Source organism: Papio anubis, chromosome 3 (assembly GCF_008728515.1).
Source record: "Papio anubis isolate 15944 chromosome 3, Panubis1.0, whole genome shotgun sequence".
In the NCBI taxonomy this organism is placed as follows: Eukaryota; Metazoa; Chordata; class Mammalia; order Primates; family Cercopithecidae; genus Papio; species Papio anubis.
Window position 1 is genome coordinate 38,782,077 of NC_044978.1, and position 21,528 is coordinate 38,803,604.

The 21,528-nt window shown below is 34.3% G+C and overlaps 1 protein-coding gene across 5 annotated transcripts in view; it reads left to right on the top strand.

Annotated features, from left to right (window-relative positions):
* The window catches only part of LRBA (LPS responsive beige-like anchor protein), a 766,866-nt gene that overhangs the window by 422,973 nt on the left and 322,365 nt on the right, over positions 1-21,528 (top strand). For all 5 annotated transcript variants that reach the window (XM_031663999.1, XM_031664001.1, XM_031664000.1 and 2 more), the window contains one exon: positions 16,359-16,483. In XM_031663999.1, the coding sequence (XP_031519859.1) occupies positions 16,359-16,483 (125 nt within the window). The remainder of the gene's footprint in view (positions 1-16,358; positions 16,484-21,528) is intronic.

Genomic DNA, 21,528 nt, shown 5'->3' on the forward strand with positions numbered 1-21,528 from the left:
GACAGCCTTTCCACTCACAGCCAGGCTTTTGCAGGAGCTAGAGTGATCACGTTAAACCATGTTAAACCATGTCAGGTCTCAGTTCTTTGCTTATAATCTTCTAATGTCTTGTTCCACAGAGAATGCAAGTCAAATTCTTGTTATAACATGAAGACTTAAATGATTTGGCCCTCTTAGAAACTGTTTGATTTCTACTGATTTCTACTTAATTCTGTTACTCTTTATATATCCAAAATAGCCTCCTACGTTCCATCGTTTCACCAAGTGTGTCTACCTGAGGGACTTTGTATTACTGTTTTCCCTGCTGGGAATCCTTTTCCTTTAAGATATCTGCATAACCGACACCTTCACCTCCTTCAAGTCTTTGCTCAAAGGTTGCTTTCAGAAAATTATTTCTAAGCATCTTACTTGAGATGTTAACATGTCCCCTATTACCTTCCTTGTATTTTCTGTCCCTTTTTTCTGTTTTCTTTTTGGTACCTGTTGTCATCTGTCGCAGATATGGCCAGCTGATCACCATAGCTTCATGCCTCTTTCTATAGTTTAAAGTTTTGCTGGGACATGGCTACCCAGCCAGGAAACACATTTCTTTTACAGTATTACAAGACTCAGGGAGATGAGTGGAATGTGAGTAGATTACATGTATGTCCTTTCTGTGCTGAGGTGATAGATCATCTGTTAGACCTTTCCTATGTTCTTTTTTCATCTCTACTCTTAGCTTTAGTACTTTGATCTCTCCAATTCTAGGTCTACTTTTTCCATGTAACGTTTAATTAACTTTGTACATCACATGGTTTGGAAATTATTTTGTTGTGAACAAAATGGCTGTATGCTTGAGCTTTTCTTTCATGCCCTTATTCATTTATATTTATTGCCCACCTTGTATCATAGACAATTTTAGGTAAATTTCAATAATATCTTGATAGGATAAACCTGAAAAATTGAAATTTAAAAATTAGTATTGAAGACCCTCATTACATATTGTTTATTCCAATAACTTTCTTACTTTTTTTCCACTTTCTTGTGTCCTCATTTAAGACATTTCTTCCCTATAGTCTAATGTTTCTATTTTTCTGCAGTCATAATACCTGCTTAAAACACTTCAATATCTCCCCATTGCTATAAGGTAAAACTCAAGCTCCTTAACATGACATGGTCATACCTAAGCTGAGGTAAGAGAGTTGAATTGTCAGGTGTAGGAGTAGCCAATTGAAGTAAGAAGCCGAAAATGAAAGGGTAAGCCTTTAATCATTTACTATGATGATATTAGCAAGAGTCTAAAGCCAAAGGAAGGGGTTGATTCCCCATTCTATTTCCCCCCATAGAATGGCATGCTTTTCAAGGGTTAGTGTGGATCTGTGCAGATGTGAGAGTCATCTTATTGTTGAAGGAACTTGAAACTAAAGACTCTGGTAGTTTTATGGACCATGAGGTCAGAGGAAGGGCTAGCGGGGTGGTCTTGGAACAGGCTGAATCAGAGTAGGGAATACTGTCTTCAGAGTTTCCCCTTCCTCTCCGAGTAAGGAGTTCTAGGAAGAGATGCCTGGAGAGGATCTTAGGCCAAGGTTTCAGATACAGACATAAGAATGAAGTCATCAGGGCTAGGAATGTAAATGTGCAAAGAGCATAACTGGCCAGAGAGGCCTAAGACCTTAGCTGCAACTCCCTCCAGAGATGCGAAGCATTTGCTGTACATCAAGTCTGATGTGGGGAGTATAGCTTTTCTCCATGAGGCCTGCCGGGTAAAGGCTTTGTAACTGCCCATGGTAAGGCCTGAAAAAAATCACACATAGGTTTTAAACCAGGAGCCAGACTCCTAAAATGATTCTTCATGATCTGGCCCCTGCCCTCTATAGCCTCTTATTTGGGCACTTCTTGCTTTATGCCTCTCCAAAAATTCTGGAAACATTTAAGTTTAGCTTATACCCAGTTGTTTCTTACTTGTTTTGCTTTGCTAATGCTATTCCCTGAGAAAGAATGATTTTCCTTTTCTTACTCTCCTGGTTAACATCTGTTAACTCTTTGACTCAATTTGTGGATTACTGTCTCCTAAGAAGCCTTCTATTACTTTACATAATGCCCTTCCACTGTGTCCCTAAGGTACCTTTTGCATATATTGTAATTATCTCTTCATATATCTGTTTCTCTTATTGGATTTTGAGATCCTGGAGGATAATGACTTTCTATCACCAAATGACTGAATCTCCCATCTTTACTCATTGTTGGTATTCAGTATGTGTTTTTTATTAAATGAACAAGTGAGTAAATGAGTGAAATATAAACTTATTAGTTTTTCATTCCTGTTTTTTTATGTTATGGCTCTAACTTATCTTTCATATTTCATTTCCTATTGGACCAGCTAAATGAGACTGCTTCCAATTTTCAGACCTCTGTACTTTTACTTAAGATCTCTTAAAAGCCTAAAATGTCATCATCTTCTTTGTGTATCAATTGAAAATTGGCCTCTTCTTAAGGATATTTCTCAAAAATCTCTTGCTCCTTAAAGCTTCTTGATCCCTTTAAAACAAATGTGATTACTCTTTTCTTTGCCTTTCCATAGCATTGGGTTTTTACTTTTCTTATGGTGTGGATTTTATGTCATATAATTTTTTGTTTGCTTATTTTATCCCATTTATTAGATTTTAAGTGCCTTGAGATTAGAGACTTGTGTTTTCTTCATATGAGTACTTCTTAAGGCACCTCAACCAGTTCTTTCCAGATGGTAGCAGGTACTCAGAAAATATTTGTAAATGAATATAATTAAGCCAAAGTAGAGATGGTCATTGAGAACCAGAAGAAATGAAATGTAGCAAAGAAAGAGAGGAAAATAAATCACTTTAGAATGTGAATAATTGCTTCAAAATTGAGAAGTACTAGAAAGTATCCAGGAGATGACAGCAACTATTCAGAGAACTGGCTTCCAACTGTCTTAAAAACCTGGAAATGTAACATAATAAGCCTTGTTTTCCCCAGTGGATAAAGAGCACATACCTTTTGCTAATGCTTTAATTTATCCAGGTTGCAAAGCACAGTGTGTATATATATATATATATGTTTTTTTCCTTTATGTTAGTTAAAATCAGTTATTTACTCTCAGTATTTTCCCGAGAGTTTTGGTTTAAAGAGAGGAAGTGATGGATTATGCTGGGTTTTTTTTTTCATGTAAACTTTTTTAAATTATTTATTTAAAGATCAAAATGTTATACTATGGAGGGTTTTTTTTGTTTGTTTTGGTTTTTTTTGTTTTTTTGTTTTTTTTTTTGCTCTTTTCTTGTCTTCCTATTACTTTAAAAGTATCTTAAGAAAAACAACAACAAACGTGATATAGGACTTGACTTTGAGAGAAATACAGCCTGGGCAACAGGGTGAAACCCCATCTCTACAAAAAATGTAAAAATTCCCCTGACATGGTGGCATGTGCCTGTAGTCCCAGCTACTCAGGAGGCTGAGGTGGGAGGATCACCTGAACCTGCGATGTTGAAGTTGCAGTGAACTATGACTGTGCCACTGCACCCCAGCCTGGGCAACAGAGTGAGGCCTTGTCTTAGAGAGAGAGAAAGAGAGATAGAGAGCGTGTAGAAATAAAGGTTCTGTATGCCAAAGCAGTGGTTCTTGGATATGAGATTGTTTCATGTAGATGCTTATGTAGTTCTTCCAAATTTGGGGCAAGTGATGGGGTTACTAAAAATATTTCTAATATTAATATCTTCCAGGCTACTTACTTACAAATGCTGACCTGGCACTACACAGTACTTAGTTATACTTATCCATTGAAAAGCGATAAAGCTTTGTAACTCCTTACCCTTAGTCTAATAGCCTTGCTATTTGAATTTTGGGTGTTGCTAATGCTGGAAAAATTATGAGTTTTCTAGTTATTCTTTATTGAAATGTGTGTTGATAGGTTTTCATATAATTTATAAAAATGTTTTGGTTATAGTTAAATCGTCACTTTATGAAAGAGATATTTAAACTCATACCAATATAATGAACTGTCATAAGAAGTATATTAATGAACCTAATATGAATGTCTTAGCCAAAGTAGCCTGGAAAAATTTTGGTAATGGATAGTTCTAGATGGGAGGGTCTAACGCTATTTCTTAGTAACTGAATCACTCACCTTCTGGGCCTCAATTATTCAACCGTTAAATAGGTGTTATATCTCTAATTTATATGGTTGTTTTGAGAATTAAATGAGATCACATGTAAAATACGTAATAGTATGCCTAATACATTATTGGCAGTCAGTAAATTTTAGTTCCCATCCTCTTTCCAGGAGCGTAATGTAATATACTTCTTAAAAGAGTGAGGTCCTGTCTCCCTAAGCCTTCAGATGGTTTCTGTGTATAGATTGTTCAGTCCCATGATTATTTACAACAATCTTCTCCTCCCTATCCTCATCTCCTGGCTAGTGATCCTATCACTTTTGAAGACTGAAGGAAGTCTTCAAGTACAGTATAATCCTCCATTCTTTTATTCTAGGTGTGTTTTAGTACAAGTTGAAAACATAATAGCAGTAAATAAGAGGACTGGATATATTGATTAAACAGAATTACTGATTGTTTCATTGGAAAATCAAATTTACACTGCATCATAAGCCAGTTATATTGATTAGTTATCATCAATATAAGTAGCTTGGGATGCAGGATAAATTTGATTTCCCAATGAGTCAATGTCTATAAAGCCTATGTTATTTATTTTATTGAAGTCCAGAAAGATCATGGATTTATCACCCATAGTCATCCCAGGGATTCTTACTAGCCTACTCATTTTCCTTAACTTCCCTTATTTTGGTCTGCCAACCAAATCAGTCCTAAATCTTGAATGAGTCAGGTCAACTGCTTTTTTTGTGTGTGTGTGTGTGTGTGTGTGTGTGTGTGTGTGTGTGTGTGTGATGGAGTCTCACCCTGTCTCCCATACTGGAGTGCAATAATGCGATCTCAGCTCACTGCAACCTCTGCCTCCCGGGTTCAAGCGATTCTCCTGCCTCAGCCTCCCGAGTAGCTGGGATTACAGGCACACACCACCACGCCCAGATAATTTTTTGTATCTTTAGTAGAGACCGGGTTTTGCCATGTTGGCCAGGATGGTCTCGAACTCCTGACCTCATGATCCACCTGCCTCAGCCTCCCAAAGTGCTGGGTAATATTATAAGTGTGAGCCACCATGCCTGGCCTCAGCTGCTATTTTTACTCTTTCTCCCAGGCTACTAAGTATGGTCAGAGTCGGGGTATAGGAAAATCACACAATTCTGCAGATTGATGCTACATTACCTCAGTGGTTTCCAAACTCAGCTGGACCTTCATAAGCTATTTAATCATCGTTAAACTTTTCCTTTGTCAGCTTTCTTTTGTATTCCCCAAGGCACCTCTTCTAATTTTACCCCTCTATTCTTTTCTTCAGTCAAAAATATGCTACTTAGTAGAAAAAATAGAAATAATCAGGTCAAAATCTGGCCTTTAGTTTTTTTTCTCTTCTGCCCTGAATTTATTAAAGTACAGAGTCTTACATCCTTGGATTTTTGCCACAGAGAAAGAGATGACCTTGGTTACTTCCAAGTTCATCATGTTATCTTTTTATGGAATCATACTTCTTCTGTCTTTCTCAAACCCTGCTCCTGCTACCCACCTCCTACCCCCAATGCCATCTTCAGTTTCTTTGAATTCTTTGGACCTCATCTTTTCCATCTGCAAACATGCTTAAGTCTGTTCTTTACCTTCTTTAAACTACCATCCTAGCTCTCTAATTCGTTTCATGGTCAAAATTTTTGAAGAGGAAATCAATATTAACTGTTGCCACCAAAGCATGAGTCTGCTTTTCCTTCCAACCAGTGTAATCAAATTGCTCACAGCATCACCAGTAATCCATGTATCTGTTAGATGGTTTCAAAGGCGAGTAATAAGAAACCTTGCATCACGTGAACTTCTTCACTTAAACAGATTATGAAGAAGTATAATATCTCTTATAAGTAGAAGTACAGGTATGTATAGGCTTTGGGGCACACTTCTAGCTCCATATTCCTGCAACTCTTTCTGTTCTCTGTCCCTGGATGTGTAAACTATTTCCAATCTGGCTTCTCTCATGGATGCGTTTTGACTGCCAGCAACTGGGTCTACACGTTTCATTGCTTCAGACCATCAGGAAAAAGAAAGAACTCTTGTCTCAACCACTGAATAGAAGGTTTCTATTTCATATTGGTGAAAAATGGTTGCTAGGCAGAATTTATGCAGTGAGCCTCTCAAAACTAGATTCCTGAACCAGTAACTACTGAGAATGACAGGATTTATCATAATTTGGTCAGCTTTCCATAAGTCAGAGAAACATTTAAAAAGCGATAGATATCTAAACAAAATTGTAATCCAGTTATTAGGAAAGAGGAGAGAAGTGAATGCTAGATAGTTAACCAAGTACTTCCGTTTTCTTATTGTAAAACCCAAAGATCCCCACAAAATGGAAACAACTCAAGTTTTCGTCAATACATGAATGGATAATCAAAATGCAGCATATCAACACAATGAAATATGATTCAGCAATAAAAAGAATGAACTACTAATAAGTGCTACAACATAGATGAACCTCAAAAACATGCTGAGTGAAAGAAGCCAGTCACACAATTCTACATATTATATGGATTCCATTCATATAAAATGTCCAGAATAGGTAAATATGTAGAGAAAGAAAGTAGGCTAATCATTGCCAGGAGCTGGGAGGAAGGGAAAATGCGGAATGACTGGTAATGGGTATGGGGTTTCATTTTGGGGTGATAAAAATGTTTTCAAATTAGATTATGGTGATGATTGTACAACTGCATAAATATACTAAAAACCATTGAATTGTACATTTTAAACAGGTGAGGATTATGGTATATACATTATATGTCATAAAGCTGTTAAAAACACAAAACATGAACAAAGGCTTCTCTTCATTTTTCATCCTTTTGGGCATATTTAAGCAGAATTAAATAATGGTACCCACTCACTGCTTTGAAACATCTTTGTTCATTTGTCTTTGGCACTGTTCTATTTTGGTTCGTCCATTGTCTTACTGATTGTAAGGCACTGTTACTTACTTCTCTGTTTCTTTTACTGATCCTTTTCTCTTCTGCAATATTCATCCCTATCTTTCTCCTGTCCTTTCAATAGACTCTTCTCTTAGTCTAGCACAATACCTGGGCTTACAATAAACACTCATACATTTTTGTTAAATGAATACTAAATCTGCTGACTCCTAAGGTTAATCAATCTCCCTATTTTCTTGTATATTTTTTGAGATAGGATCTCACTCTGTCACCTGTGCTGGAGTGCAGTGGACGATTTCGGCTCACTGCAACCTCAACCTCTTGGACTCGGAAGATGCCTCCCACCTCTGCTTCCCAAGTAGCTGGGACTACAGGCATGCACCACCACACCTGGCTAATTTTTGTATCTTGTTTTTTTTTTCTCTTCCTGAGATGGAGTCTTTCTCTGTCACCCAGGCTGGAATGCAGTGGTGCGATCTTAGCTCACTGTGACCTCTGCCTCCCAGGTTCAAGCAATTCTCCTGCCTCAGCCTCCCAAGTAGCTGAGATTACAGGCACATGCCACCATGCCTGGCTAATTTTTGTATTTTTAGTAGAGATGGGGTTTCACCATGTTGGCCAGGCTGGTCTTGAACTCCTGACCTTATGATTTGCCTGCCTCAACCTCCCAAAGTGCTGGGATTACAGGCGTGAGCCACCGTGTCTGCCTAATTTTTGTATCTTTTGTAGAGAGAGGGTTTTGCCATGTTGGCCAGGCTGGTCTTGAACTCTAGGGCTCAAGTGATCCACCTGTCTCAGCCTCCCAAAGTGCTAGGATTACAGGCATGAGCCACCATGCCTGGTCAATCTCCCTATTTTAAATCTCTAGCACAGGCCTCTTGTCTTTCAAATTCTAGTGTTATATTACTTAGCTGTTAGAAATACCTGCCTGGATGTTATTAGGCATCTAGGATGTGATTATTTTTCCCAGTCAGGCCTGTTTAACACATATTTATTTTTAATTAACATCTTTATCTTCTAACTTCCATCTTGTTACAACCCTTGATTTCATTCTCATTATCTTTTTCCTCATCTTCCATATTTGAATATCATGTGAAGTCTTATCTATTCTACCTCAGATATGTCTGTCAAGCCTTCACTTCTAGGGTCCGTCCTAACTGCCTTAATCCAGACATTCTGTATGTTGCCGCCATGTGCATATAAGCCTGATCATATTAAACCTCTGTTGTGAAAGCCTGATGCTGTCTCTGTAGACTAGGATGTAAAGGTAGTTACTTTAGTTAACTATACAAGGCCTTTTGAAATCTGGTTTTAAACCTGTTTTTCACCTTGACTTTTGCCATCCTGAGACTCTCTAGCTGTGATTTCTTACCAAAACTTCCTTAAATTACAGTGCCCTTTTACGTTTCCATGCCTTTATCCATGCTACTTCTTGGCTTGTAGTGCCTTTTCCATTTTGTTCAGCAGACTCCTATTTATCATTTAAGTTTCTGTTTAGAAGTCATTGGTTTACTCTTTGATCAATTATTTATTAAGTGACTGTTTTGTAAAAGTTACTGTGCTTGGTCAGTGAATTACGCATAAACCCTTGTCTTCATGGAACTTACAAAATAGATCCTCATTTAAATCTTAATGAAATCCTCAGTCCTCTCAGGCAGGGTTAATTAGTACTTTGATCATAGCTATAATAGTAACGAATAAGATGTTCAAGAGGAAATGCTATGTAGTGAAAAGCTCATTGGCTTAGACGTCAGTAGACTTTATTATTTACTACCAATGGGTAAAACTTACTTTCATCTCCTTTAAAATGAGAATAGCAGTATTTAATCATGGCAGGGTTGTTGAGGCTTGGTGGTACTGTATATAACAGAGAAGAGTGTGTAGAACAGAGTAACCTAAAGTAATATAGTCTATTTTAACTTGTTATTTTTTATATTGCATGATTTCCTTGTCCCCATTGTCCTATGTGGGCTGAGCCCAGCATCATTCATTTGTGTGTACCACAATTTGGTACAAATTGTGGCACTCAACAAGTGTTTGGTGAATTTTTTTACATTAGGTATTTGGGGACAGTGTAATAGATTTGTCTAAATAGTGAGACTGAGGTGAGCTTTAAGGCTTCTGGTTCTTTTGTTAGAGCTTTAACTGGTAGTATAACACCAGATTTGGATAGTCTCATAACTTTACTCAATCCCTGGTAAAAATTCTAAGTGAAGAAAGAAATGGTCCACAGGGTAACAACAGACAGGAAAAGCTCGGGATCATTTCTTGAATAATTAACTTGGTTGCAAAATTATATTTTTGCAAAATATCCAAACTAATAATTAATTGAAGATGGGTATCTAGATGGCTTAAAAAAAAAAATACAGACATACATTGAATAGTGACATGCAGAAATTCCTAACTACGTAAAATTTGATTTTACGTAATTAAATAAAATATAGATACTCCAGCGTCTCATTGTAACATAAAATCTTCATGTCAGGCCTCAATAAAGAAAGAATTCTGCTTTAGTATATGTCTTCTCTGCTAGAATCCACACAATTGAAGGGTTTGTTTTTGTTTTTGTGTGTCCTTTTCATTAAGACAGCATAATGCATAGATCAACTGCACTTGATTTATAATTGGTACTTTGTAAACAGATTTTAGTTAATTTTCTTTTTATCTTCATGAAGGCACCATAGATTTCAGTTTGTGAGATAAAGCATTGTCTTATATTGTATGAGACCCTATAGTACCTGAACATTATTTCATCAAGATTTATACAGAATGTGAAACCTTTCTAGAACTTAAGTGCTTTTATCTTCAAGCTGACAGTGCACTGAAAATGTTTACTGCTTTTTAGGGGTTACCATTTATTTAAGTTGTAACTAACGTCTACCATGAATTTTTAATCTAAAAATATGGAAATAGAAGCTAGTCAGATATAGGAGTTTAAAAAAACAGGCAGTGTGAAAATTTAAGAACAAAATACGAAGTGCTAAAATTTTCTAGGATTTGGAACTTTAGCTAGAAGAATTTATTACTGACTTCTGTTGAGGTTATCCAGATTTATCAGGTATTGCCAAAGGAAAGTGGGCCAGATTGAAAATGGGAAAATCTTCTAATATGATTGTGTTTTGACAGGTTTTCTGTTTAAAACTCATATACTTTTATTGACTTATATTTAAGTTACATTAAAATGACACTAAAACCAGTGAGATGATAGACATGCATACATTTGACTAATTAGATAATAGGTGCCAGTTCATTTAGGTTGTAGAATAATTGGGATACTTACATAGCTACCACTGATTTCAGTAATTAACATTGTTCTGGAAACTACTGTGCTTTAATACAGCAATGTCCAGAAAGTTAACAACTTTTATATAGCGACGCAAACGTAATGGCTTTAGTTAAATAAATGTTAATATTTCTCTTATGTATTTAATTATTTTAGTCTTTTTATTGAATTTTGCTTGTGTTTTGACAACCAAGCATCTTCGTAATATGACCACTTTTTCCTACGTCAGGGAAATACTGACTGTGAAACTGCCACTGATAGTGTCTGAAGGGCTTTGTTCTGTTTCCTGTTCCCAAGTTTAGATTTAACTTTGGGATTCCAGAGAAAGAAAGGAGCCTGAGCATTGAACTGTGGGGCAGGGGAGCTGGGGGATATGTGGGTAAAGTGAGTGTTCTCCTAGCACTTGGGTGGTGGCATTTAGTAATGTACAATGAGCGTTGCATAACTCCAGGGCATGTTATTTACAAAAATTTTGATGTGAAAAGTGCCCCCTGGAGTTGTGCACCTTAATAGCCATGTTGTAGAGCTCTGTTCTGTTACACATACTTTTCTGAATTCTTATTATTTGTTTTTGCATCTGCCTTTTCCATGAGATCGGGGACAACATTGTAATAATCCTTGTATTCCCACAGCTGGCTCAGGTAAATAATAAATAATTGTTATTAGAAAATATATTGGTATTTTATTAGAATATTTGGCCATTCATACCATGTTAACTGACTAATTGGGTTTCAAAAGATCTAAACTTTACAGTTACTTTTTTTTTTGGAGATAGGCTCTCCTTTTGTCAGCCAGACTGGAGTTCAGTGTCGTCATCATAGCTCACAGCAACCTCCAACTTCTGGGCTCAAGAAATCTTCCCACCTTAGCCTCCCAAGAAGCTAGAACTACAAGCATGCACCACCATACCTGTCTAATTTTTTTTTTTTTTTTTTTTTTGGGAGCAGAGTCTTCCTATGTTGCCCAGGCTGGTCTCGAACTCCTGGCCTCAAGCAATTTTCCTTCCTTAGCCTCCCTGTGTTCTAGGATTACAGGCATTAGCCACACTGCCTAGCCTAAAATTCTTACAATTAACATGAGAAAAATAATAATCAGATTTCTATAGTTGTATCATTTAACTATTAGAGGAAAAATGTGAATCGTACCTTAGTTGTTGATTTTGTTTTAATACTTCTACCTCTTCCAGGTGATTCTCATTTGTTTAATTCTTATTCATTTGTTCTACCTGATCAAATCAGCAACCATAATGGGCCTAGGAAATAGAAAAAATAGCCTATCTATTGATGTTTGAGTTATATTTCTTTCTAAAAATTTAATAATCTATCAAATTCTGTTCTTGTAGAACATAAAACATATATTCTATGTATTAAAATGGCATTGCCAGCCAAGCTCAGTGACTTGTACCTGCAATCCCATATACTCAGGTGGCTCAAGGAGGAGGATCATTTGAGGCCAAGAGTTCGAAACCAGCCTGGGCAACATAGCAAGATCCCATCTCTAAGAAAATTCAAAAGAAATAGCCAGATATGGTGGTGTGCATCTGTAGTCTCAGTTACTGGGGAGGATGAGGCAGGAGGCTCTTTTGAGCCCAGGAGTTAGAGGCTGCAGTGAGCTTTGTTCTGTTCCCTGATTGGGCCACTGCATTCCAGCATGGGTGACAGAGACTCTACCATCTCAAAAAAACAAAAACAAAAACAAAAACAAAAGCCTGTGACATTGCTTTATATTATTTTATGTAGATTATAGTGATGTATTAAAGGTGTGTGTATACAAACACATAACATGAAAGTTTTTTAAAAAGTAGAAACATAATTAGATGATGTATACTTAGAAAAGTCCAATAGACTTACCTGGTAATTTTAACTTCAGTCTCTGAAATTAGACTAAAGAACGAAAAAACTAAATTAAAAAAAATTTAGAAAGATTATAGTATTTAACTTGAGTGCCATTCATAACTTTTTAAAGACTTATGTTCTACCAGTCAAAGACTTTAGTACCTGGAGATTGTGTCCTAAGAGGAGCCCTAAGTAGGGCATCTTTGTAGAGAAGGTCTTATGTCTTCTGAAGGAAATAGTATTTCCAGATCTAAAACTTAGGCTGACCTCTTTACTTTGAATATTTTGAGGATCTTAGTGGAAATGGATATGAGTGAAGTTTGTGAAACGGCATTGTGTAGTATTAATGTAACTTTTGGGGATAGATACAGGTATATAAAGGTATAGGTATATAATGTGATCTAGATATGTACTTATAAGGTCCCAGAATAAGTGATTTCTCATCTTATCCATGCTTATATTTGGTCAACAATCTGTTTCTGAATACATGAAGTCTTTTAAATTTTGCTGGTCATACCATGGTGATAACTATAAAAATGTATAACCTTTTAATTACTTTATAACCTTTTGGGAAGAGGGTTGGATTACTATGTTATCAATAAATTTGCAAATTTGTATCCTCTTTCCCCTAGATGAGGCTTTTGAGGAAGTGACGGGGTAGGGAACAGTATTTCTTAAATGAAAGTGAAGAAAGTAAGTTGAAGACCAAAACCTACACATTCTCGTTTATAATACTGTTTTAAAAATGACAAAGTCTGCCTCATTTTTTTGTGTATGTGGTAGAGCGTTATACTGAGAGTACATGTTGTTGGAGGGAGCAGACTTAGGGAAACAAAACACTGTACTTTAGACCCAGATTTGTTACTATGTAAATGGCTTTAAACATGCTAGTAATGAACCTCATCTCAAATAAGCGGGTGTGTGGCCTTTTCTCCAAAAACATGTATTACCTTCACCATCTGAAATTGGATGATAAATGCTGTTTTCTCAAATGAGACTAATAGCTAACTGTTTGATTATAAGTACATTACATGAGAACTTTGTATCCTATATCACCTGGAGCAGTGCTTTATATGAAGAGACTCTCAAAAAATATATTGAAATTGTTGGTGTTTTGAAATCATTTTTATAATTCTTTCTAGATCTGTGATCTGAACTAAGTGATATTTGCTTTGTCTTCAGATTGTTTTTAGTTGTGTTGTAACTGGATTGTGTTGGAAAAAGTAGTCCTTAAGTGACATACCTTCAGGAGATTGTAAATATTAACATGCTGAGGTATTACAGAGTCTTTTATTCTATTTGGACCTTTTTTAAGTATTTTAAAAAATGATTGATAGAATAGGCTGGGTACGGTGCCTCATGCCTGTAATCCTAACACTTTGGTAGGCCAGGGTGGGTGGATCATGAGGTCAGGAGATTGACACCATCCTGGCTAACACGGTGAAACTGTCTCTACTAAAAACACAAAAAATTAGCTGGGCGTGATGGCAGGCGCCTGTAGTCCCAGCTACTCCGAAGGCTGAGGCAGGAGAATGGTGTGAACCCGGCAGGTGGAGCTTGCAGTGAGTCGAGATTGCGCCACCGCACTCCAGCCTGAGTGACAGAGTGAGACTCCGTCTCAAAAAACAAACAAACAAAAAAAAAAAAAAGAAAAAAATTGATAGAATATATTTGAAGACAGTATGTATGTGTGCATACATATATATATAGTTAGCAGAAATGAAACTTAACTTTCATTTCTATTATGTGAACAAATTCTCACTTCCCTGATGTATTGGTATTTTTGTTTTAGCCAAACGTCACCATTTTGACCATTGTTTGTTAGTGTCAAGGTATAAAAATAAATATTATTGTTTTTCTCTTCCTAATTTTGGTTATTTTTCCTATAGATATTATCTTTGAGTTACTTGATAATTTGTGAATAATTTTATAATTCCTCTGGTTTTTCTGCTGTGTGATAAAAGTTATTGTGCATAAGCTTAATAGCCACTGAATTTTACTTCACTATGGTGCATTATAGGAGAATCTATTGTTACCTAATTTAGTCATAATTTTATCATAGCAGCTTAACATCTCTTATAATTTTAATTGTTACCAAGAAGAATGACATCATTTAATTTGACTCAAAATGTAGAAGGATGGATGAATGACAAATTAATAATTTACTACCTTTGCATAATACTGAAGCATAGCGTATTAGAAGGATTGATGGCAGAAAAGGTTAACAAATTTGAACAGCTTTCATTAGCTTTACATCGTCATATGTTTGTGGTGCTGACTGAAATAGGCTTTGTAGGAGATCTCAGTCTAGGGAACTAATTACTTGTGCCGATTGCCGCACTGATGAATAGAACCTCATTGTATCATTCCCCTGAAGACGAGGAGCAGCCAGTGATTCACGACTGCATCCTGGCTGATATTTGATAATAATTTTCACAGATAAATGTAGGTAGGCAGAATGATGAAGTGCCTATCCAAGCTCCATGACTATCAAAGCCCTACACATAGCCATCTGTGTACTGCGTTTTTCCTTCTCACCTAAGGAGAATTTCATTTTATTAATTGAATTAAAACAACTGTTGTCTTTTGATTGTGTGTATATTCTGTGGTTATTTATTTATTTTTAAATAACATCGTGGTTTTATTTCAAATTTAGACAGAATAATGAAGAAATATATAATAATAGCTTTTTAATTTTTCCTTTTTGAGAACTGTGATTCTTATACTTTTTTTGTATTACATTTTGATTACATTATATCTCCTTCTCCTGACCAAAATCAACCAAGGATATATTTGACGTTCTTATCCCTTCAGCATTTTCAGAGATCAGTCTCTACTGTTTTAAAAAAATTTTCTTTAAATAATGTACTGTTTATTTATGCTTTTTATTAATACAAGATGCTTTTTAATTGATAAAAGTATTTATTTAAAAAACTATTTTGAATTTTTAAAGATAACATCTTTAAAACATCAAATAAAGGTAACTTTTACTTGGGTATTTTGGGACTGTCAGTTGATCAAGACTACTAATTTGTCAAAGCTGACAGATACAATTTTATTAGCTCATGAAATATAAGTAAGATTGTATTTTGTATTAGTCATTCCTGAAGAAGTTTTGATTATGAATAATTTTTTAATTTCATTATTGAAACTTACAGGTGTTCAGGCTGTATATCTTTATTGAATTAATATATTCTACAGAGATTTTTTCTTACTATAACTGAAAAACCTTCAGTATTTTCATTATAAAATATTTTTCCAGCATGCTAGATCATGATTAGTTAACAAGAGAGAAAGCTGACATTTATATATTGCCATATAAAATGTCTATGTAATAGGGAAAAATATAGAATTTGAAATGAGCAAACCTTTTTTTAAAAAATACATTTCCAAAAGTATGCTTTTGATATAGCAATTATTGCACATCATATAGCATGTAGTTTTTAATTAAATATAAAAACAGAGTACATAAAACAGAAATCCAATCTGATTTGCTTGAAAATAGATTGCTATTTCACTCTACAGGAATGGTTTATTTAAAAACAGTAAATGGAAAAGAAATGCATTTTCTTGTGTTGTTCTAAGCCTCAGGGGCTAAATGTAATGAATATTTTAAGAGATTATTTTAATTAAATTCCTGCACATCTAAACAGAGTAATATTTTATTATCACATACATAACCATGTAACTGAGATATTCATTAAAGTTAACACTTTCCGGACCAAGAATTCATGGTATGATTTACTGACCTTGTGCAAAAAGGCACAAATTAGGAAGAAAAATGAAGGGGGACGGACTTTGATTAATATAGGTAATGCTATACCATATTTATAATAGCCTTTTCCCTATTCTGGTTTATAAATGCAGCTACAGAGAAAGGTGCCCTGCTGAGGCTGAAATGAGGCTGAAATCAGAGCACATGCCACTAGAGTGTGGGGAAACTGATCACACTGTCAGCAATTCATTTCAAAATGATATATTTAGTGCTCATTTCACCTTCCAAGAAAAGGAAAAGGAGTTCCTTAGACTAGAAGGTGATATTGTTATTTTCAAGGACATACCTAAGTTAAAGATTGCAGAAAGGGGAGTGTGAGATGGAGGGAGAATTAAGTGGAAGGAGAGGGAAAAAAAGGCAGAGCAAACAAGGAGAGCTTTATGCAGAAATTCAGTGCTACCACGCTGTTTGATAATTGCTAACATATGTGGCTTCTCTGTTTCATTGTAGTCGTCCTCGTGAGTTCTGGCGCCTTGACTACTGGGAAGATGACTTGCGGCGCCGGCGACGATTTGTGCGTAACCCTCTAGGATCGACACATCCTGAAGCGACACTAAAAACAGCCGTGGAACATGGTCAGTGTGTAAACCATTCCTTGCCAATAGCAGCAGGTACAGGACTTGGTAATGAAGAGCATAACTTCATTATTACAAGGCACTGTAAAATGGTCCAACACCACATTTCATGGTTATTCATACCAGAAAGAGAAGTTAAATTATAGTTACTATAGAGTCCTATTAAATTATGGTATCGGGTATATTTATTTATTATGTTACACATACAAAACTTACTTAACATAGACCCTTTGTTTCAGAGTACAAAGATTAAATATGTCTCCTTTTAAGCGACACATTCAGCTTTGAGTAAACGAATCCAGGAGGCATGCCTTAAATCCATGAATATCAGGGAGACAGCATTTTCAAACCAGATAAGTTTCCAGGTTCTGTTGTGTATACATGGTTTTCCCCCAGTCGTGGTATTTTAGCATGAGATCATGAAGTGAAAGATAATAATAAATGTCCAAGTGCCTAGATACTTTCTGAGCCCTGATATGTAGATGGTTATGATAGATGGCTCATGGAAAAATAGAATAAACATTATTTTTATATGTTCCTATTCTGTATTATTTTGTTATCAGAGCTTAACAAAACATTTTCCCTTTTTTGTTACAATGCATATGACTATGATTCAGTTTAGGTAAAAGTCTGATAAGTAAATTGGAAAAAGTGAAAAGGTCCTTTGGATTTGATAGTATATATTTTTATCATAAAATTTCACTTATTTTATGATTTTTGAAAGTCAATTAAGATATATTGGTTAAGGGGGAAATGCTTCTCCCCATGTTAAAATTATTCTGATTTTGTAAAATATAAATTGATTTTTAATAAGGTCAGAAATACTTTTAATTTTCCTTTTTCAGGGTATTTTTTTTAACATGCAGCAGCTTGTGGTTAAATGGAAATATGTAGTATACAAAATAAATGTTAATTTATATTCAATAAGGATATTACGAATTTAGATTAAAAATCTGTAGTCTTAGGTTTGGCCTCAGTCAGGCAGCTTAACCTCTTGCACTCAGCCTTAAAGAGCCATTTCTGGAAGAAAATGTCCACAATATGTCATCAGATATAACACCAAATGTGACATCAGTCCTTTAAAATAAATGATCATACAGAGAATAGTCAATAACAAAGTGATCTAAAAGCAATAATAGTCTCATGGCCCTATATCTTCAACTACAGGAGGTGGAGAAAGAGAAATAAAATGTAGAATTAATTAGGCCACTTTTGCTTTTAGAGTTCATATAGTTTTTAGGTGGTGATAACAGATTTCAAAGGTTTTTTTCTTCTTTTTTTTTGTTTTTTTTTGGGGGGGGGTTTCTGGGTTTTTTTGGTTAATGATGCTTACATTGAGAAAGTGAACTTTTTTTTGCAATTTTCTATTGCCATGTCCACTTAAAATTTGAAATTTAATTATTTTTCTCTCTTCTAAACCATCATTTACAGTAATTTGTGAGTTCTGAGATCTATATATGGCCATATGTTTTCATAAAAACATTTTCCTTTTATATCTGGAAGGGGATGATTTGTTTTGTAAAATTGCGCATAGACTATTAACCTTTTATCCTTAGATATCAATAATTTAATTTAAAATTTGTGGTATAGATTTAATACAGAATTTATTAAAATATATTCTTATCAAAAATAGTACATTTAACCATTTTGAAGAATTACAGGATTCTTAAGAATGAATAAATTTTAATTGTTGAACTTTTAAAATCATATTGTTTTGTCAGCTTTTTTAATGCTAAGCATCTGCAATAATGTTTGACAAAAAAAGAATTCATTAACATGATTTTACTGTCATCTAAGACTCTTGACTTGTATAGAAGCAGATTTCATTCTGACTACTCTTGGTAGTAGTTGAAAGGTTAATCCAGTGTTAATTAATTATCTGTTTTATTGTGCATTTTTAAATTGAGAGAGAACAGCAAAGGTAAGCATTGAATAAAATATTATAGTAATTTTATAATTATTGTCACACTCCAAAGCATTAAAAACAAAACTTGGATTTGAAATACATGTTTAAAAATCTGAATGTGTAGGAGATTCTTCAGTTGTCTTACAGTTTCAGAGATATATCATATTTAATATAACATTTTTTGAAAAAAATACAAATTCTAATCCTACCTCATGTTTATTTTATTTTAAATAATAAAGAAATAAATTCAACACACAGATTGTATTATGATATTGTTTGATGTCAGCATAATTTATGCTAATATATTCTGTAAACAAAGAGCTTAATTTTTTACTGGTTTATTAAATATTTTATAGTGACATTCAATTTTAATTTGGTGTCTAAAAATTTTGGAGTATTAAAGGAGCTAACCAAAATAAACTAATTAAGAATTAAGTATGCAAAACAAAATTGTTAATGTGATCAAAAAGCCTTTGAAATTACAGACTTTAACATGGATAAATACCATGCTTCAATGTTGAATTTAAATGTTTAAAATAGATATTAATGAGCATTGTATGTCAGTCTTATATTTTTATGACTTCTCACTTTTATTTATAATTTAACTAAGGAGATAGGACATTTTAAAAATGCAGAATCTTAGAACACCACGAACTGTATTATTATCAAAGGAAGATATCTAAATAGATGTGCCATTGGAGATCAGTTATGTATTTTAGTAGTAAGAGCCATCTTTTTTATAGATTGATTTGATTTGAAGGAAAGCCTCTAGTGTAAAGGTGGCAGAGTAAATACCTGAAGAGTAATGTTCTCTGTTTGGGCGATCAATACCAGCCCCATGACTCTACTTCTGGCTACCTTCTAGTTAAAAACAAATTTTTTAATTCTGACAATTTAATTGCCCTTCCCAAGTTCACATTAACTTGCTTGGGGAAAAAAGCTTTAGGTAATTTTTCAAACAGAGACCCTCCAAAGTGGTTATTTGTAAAAGTCATGTTGTAATGGGAGATTTCTTTAACTTTGCAGAAACTGAGTCATATTTTTAAATTAAAATTAATACTTCCTCTTATGATTAAATATTCTTTATGGAAATTAGCAGCTCAAGCAAAGCTGGGCATTTTATTCTTGAGGGCATTTTCTTCCATTTTATAGTTTTAAAATTTATTAGAAATTAGTAGCAATGATTTGTAACATTTTCCTAATGCCAGAGCCCAGGTTAGCAGTTATTTATTATCAGAGCATTTTAGATGTAGAAGGAACCTAAGGCTAATATCTAGTCTAACTTTATTCTTTACAGATAAGGAAACTGAGGAAAGAAAGGGCCAATATGATTTTTGGTAGATAAAGGACTAAAAAGCCCAGGTTAATGGACTGAAATCCAGATTTTCATCAGTGTGCTGTGCTGTCCTCTAAAATTCATTATTAAATATAATGGGAATTTTATATTCAAATTAAAGCCATGTAAAAAGTGTTTTAAATGGTAGAAAGATTGGTTTTAATTCAGGTGCTAAAACAGTGTAGCAGAGAATCCTATTGAATTCAAGACATTTTTATTTTGTAGAGAATGTGCTTTGTAATAGAAATATATAAGGAGAATTTAACATCATTTTAAAAGTATCTTGTAAGCATATGGAATGATACAAGTAATTCATTTGGTTTTCTAGGGATGACAGATCATGTAAAGATCTTAAATCACGCCATTGTCTCATAATTTCAGTAATGCCAGATGCTGTTGCTTCCTTTTTAGGATCAATATATACTAGCTTCTCTCTAAAATTTTGGGTAACCCATGATTATTACAAGATGCACCTGGCTTATTCTCCGAATTACGCTTTGTAGTTTCATTAATTTTTCCGGAGCCAATTTACTTGACTTGGAATGCTATGGACATGGCATAAACTATAGAGGGGAATCAATTAGTTTAGAACAATAGTTGATTATAAGATATTCTTTATGTGTCCTGTTCAGAATATTGTTATGGTGTGTGCTTCACATCACACTAAGTAGATACCCATTTTTATTTTATGTATGTTCGAAGACACTCTGTTATTCCAGTAGTATTCTTTTTTAAAAATGGCTAATTTGTAAAGTATAAACTCCTTTTACTTTAATATAGGCTATTGATGATTCCAGTTCACTTGCTCAGTAGATGTTAAAAAGGATTTTTATCAAAGGTGGAACAGTTTTGTGTGTGTTTTTGCTCTTTTTATATTTTAATTCTACTTACTTGTTTTGTATTGGATAGATAAATCAACTCATGTCCAGAGTTAGCTCTGAAGAACTTGAATTTTACATTTTGAGGACCAGCCTCTCTCTCTCTTAGGCCTTTCATTGTTCTTAGCCTTAGTGAATCAAATCATTTTTAAAGATAGCATTTCTGACAGATTTCTCCAATTTTATATAACAATTGCAGTTTAAGTATAAAGTTAGGATAAATATTAAACTAGAATAAAAGGTGAAATTAAACCAGAATAAAAGGCATTTCTTAATAATGATATGAAAAATTTAAACGGCGATCACGTTAGTAACAATTTTATTAGCCAGAAATATCTGAATTGAGCTTTAAAATGGAACCCAAAGTATATTCTGACTTCATCCAATTAACTTTTAGACTAGTGTAGAATATACTCACAGAAGATATCAAAATACTTGTTTATAATGGTTGAGAATAAGGCAAATGAAAGTTAAAAATATACTTTTCCCCAGCACATATAAACATGATAATAATCCTTTATTTTATGCTTGGAAAAGTTTTGTTCTAATTTTTTTTAAAAGTTCTTTAGCAGAAAGCTATTAGACCACTGAGAATTGAACACCAGCGCATGTGGTGCATATTAGAGTACTGTTGGTAATTTTACTGCTGCTAACTTAAAATCCTCAAGGGGGAGTTAATTACAGGAAAACCATTCTAAATATCAGTAAGCTGCATATTTTCCATGACAAGAGGTTTTTCAGTGGAGCTTGAACAATTCCAGAATCTGAGCTTGTAAAAATAAGTAAATAAATAAATTAAAGTGGGTGTATGTATGCATACAGTACACCTATAGTATGTAAAATTTTTAATGAAACTTTAATTCAGAAGTTGCCTTACTGTGTTTTAATATAGGCAGCATGATTAGAACATATTTAAAAAATTTTT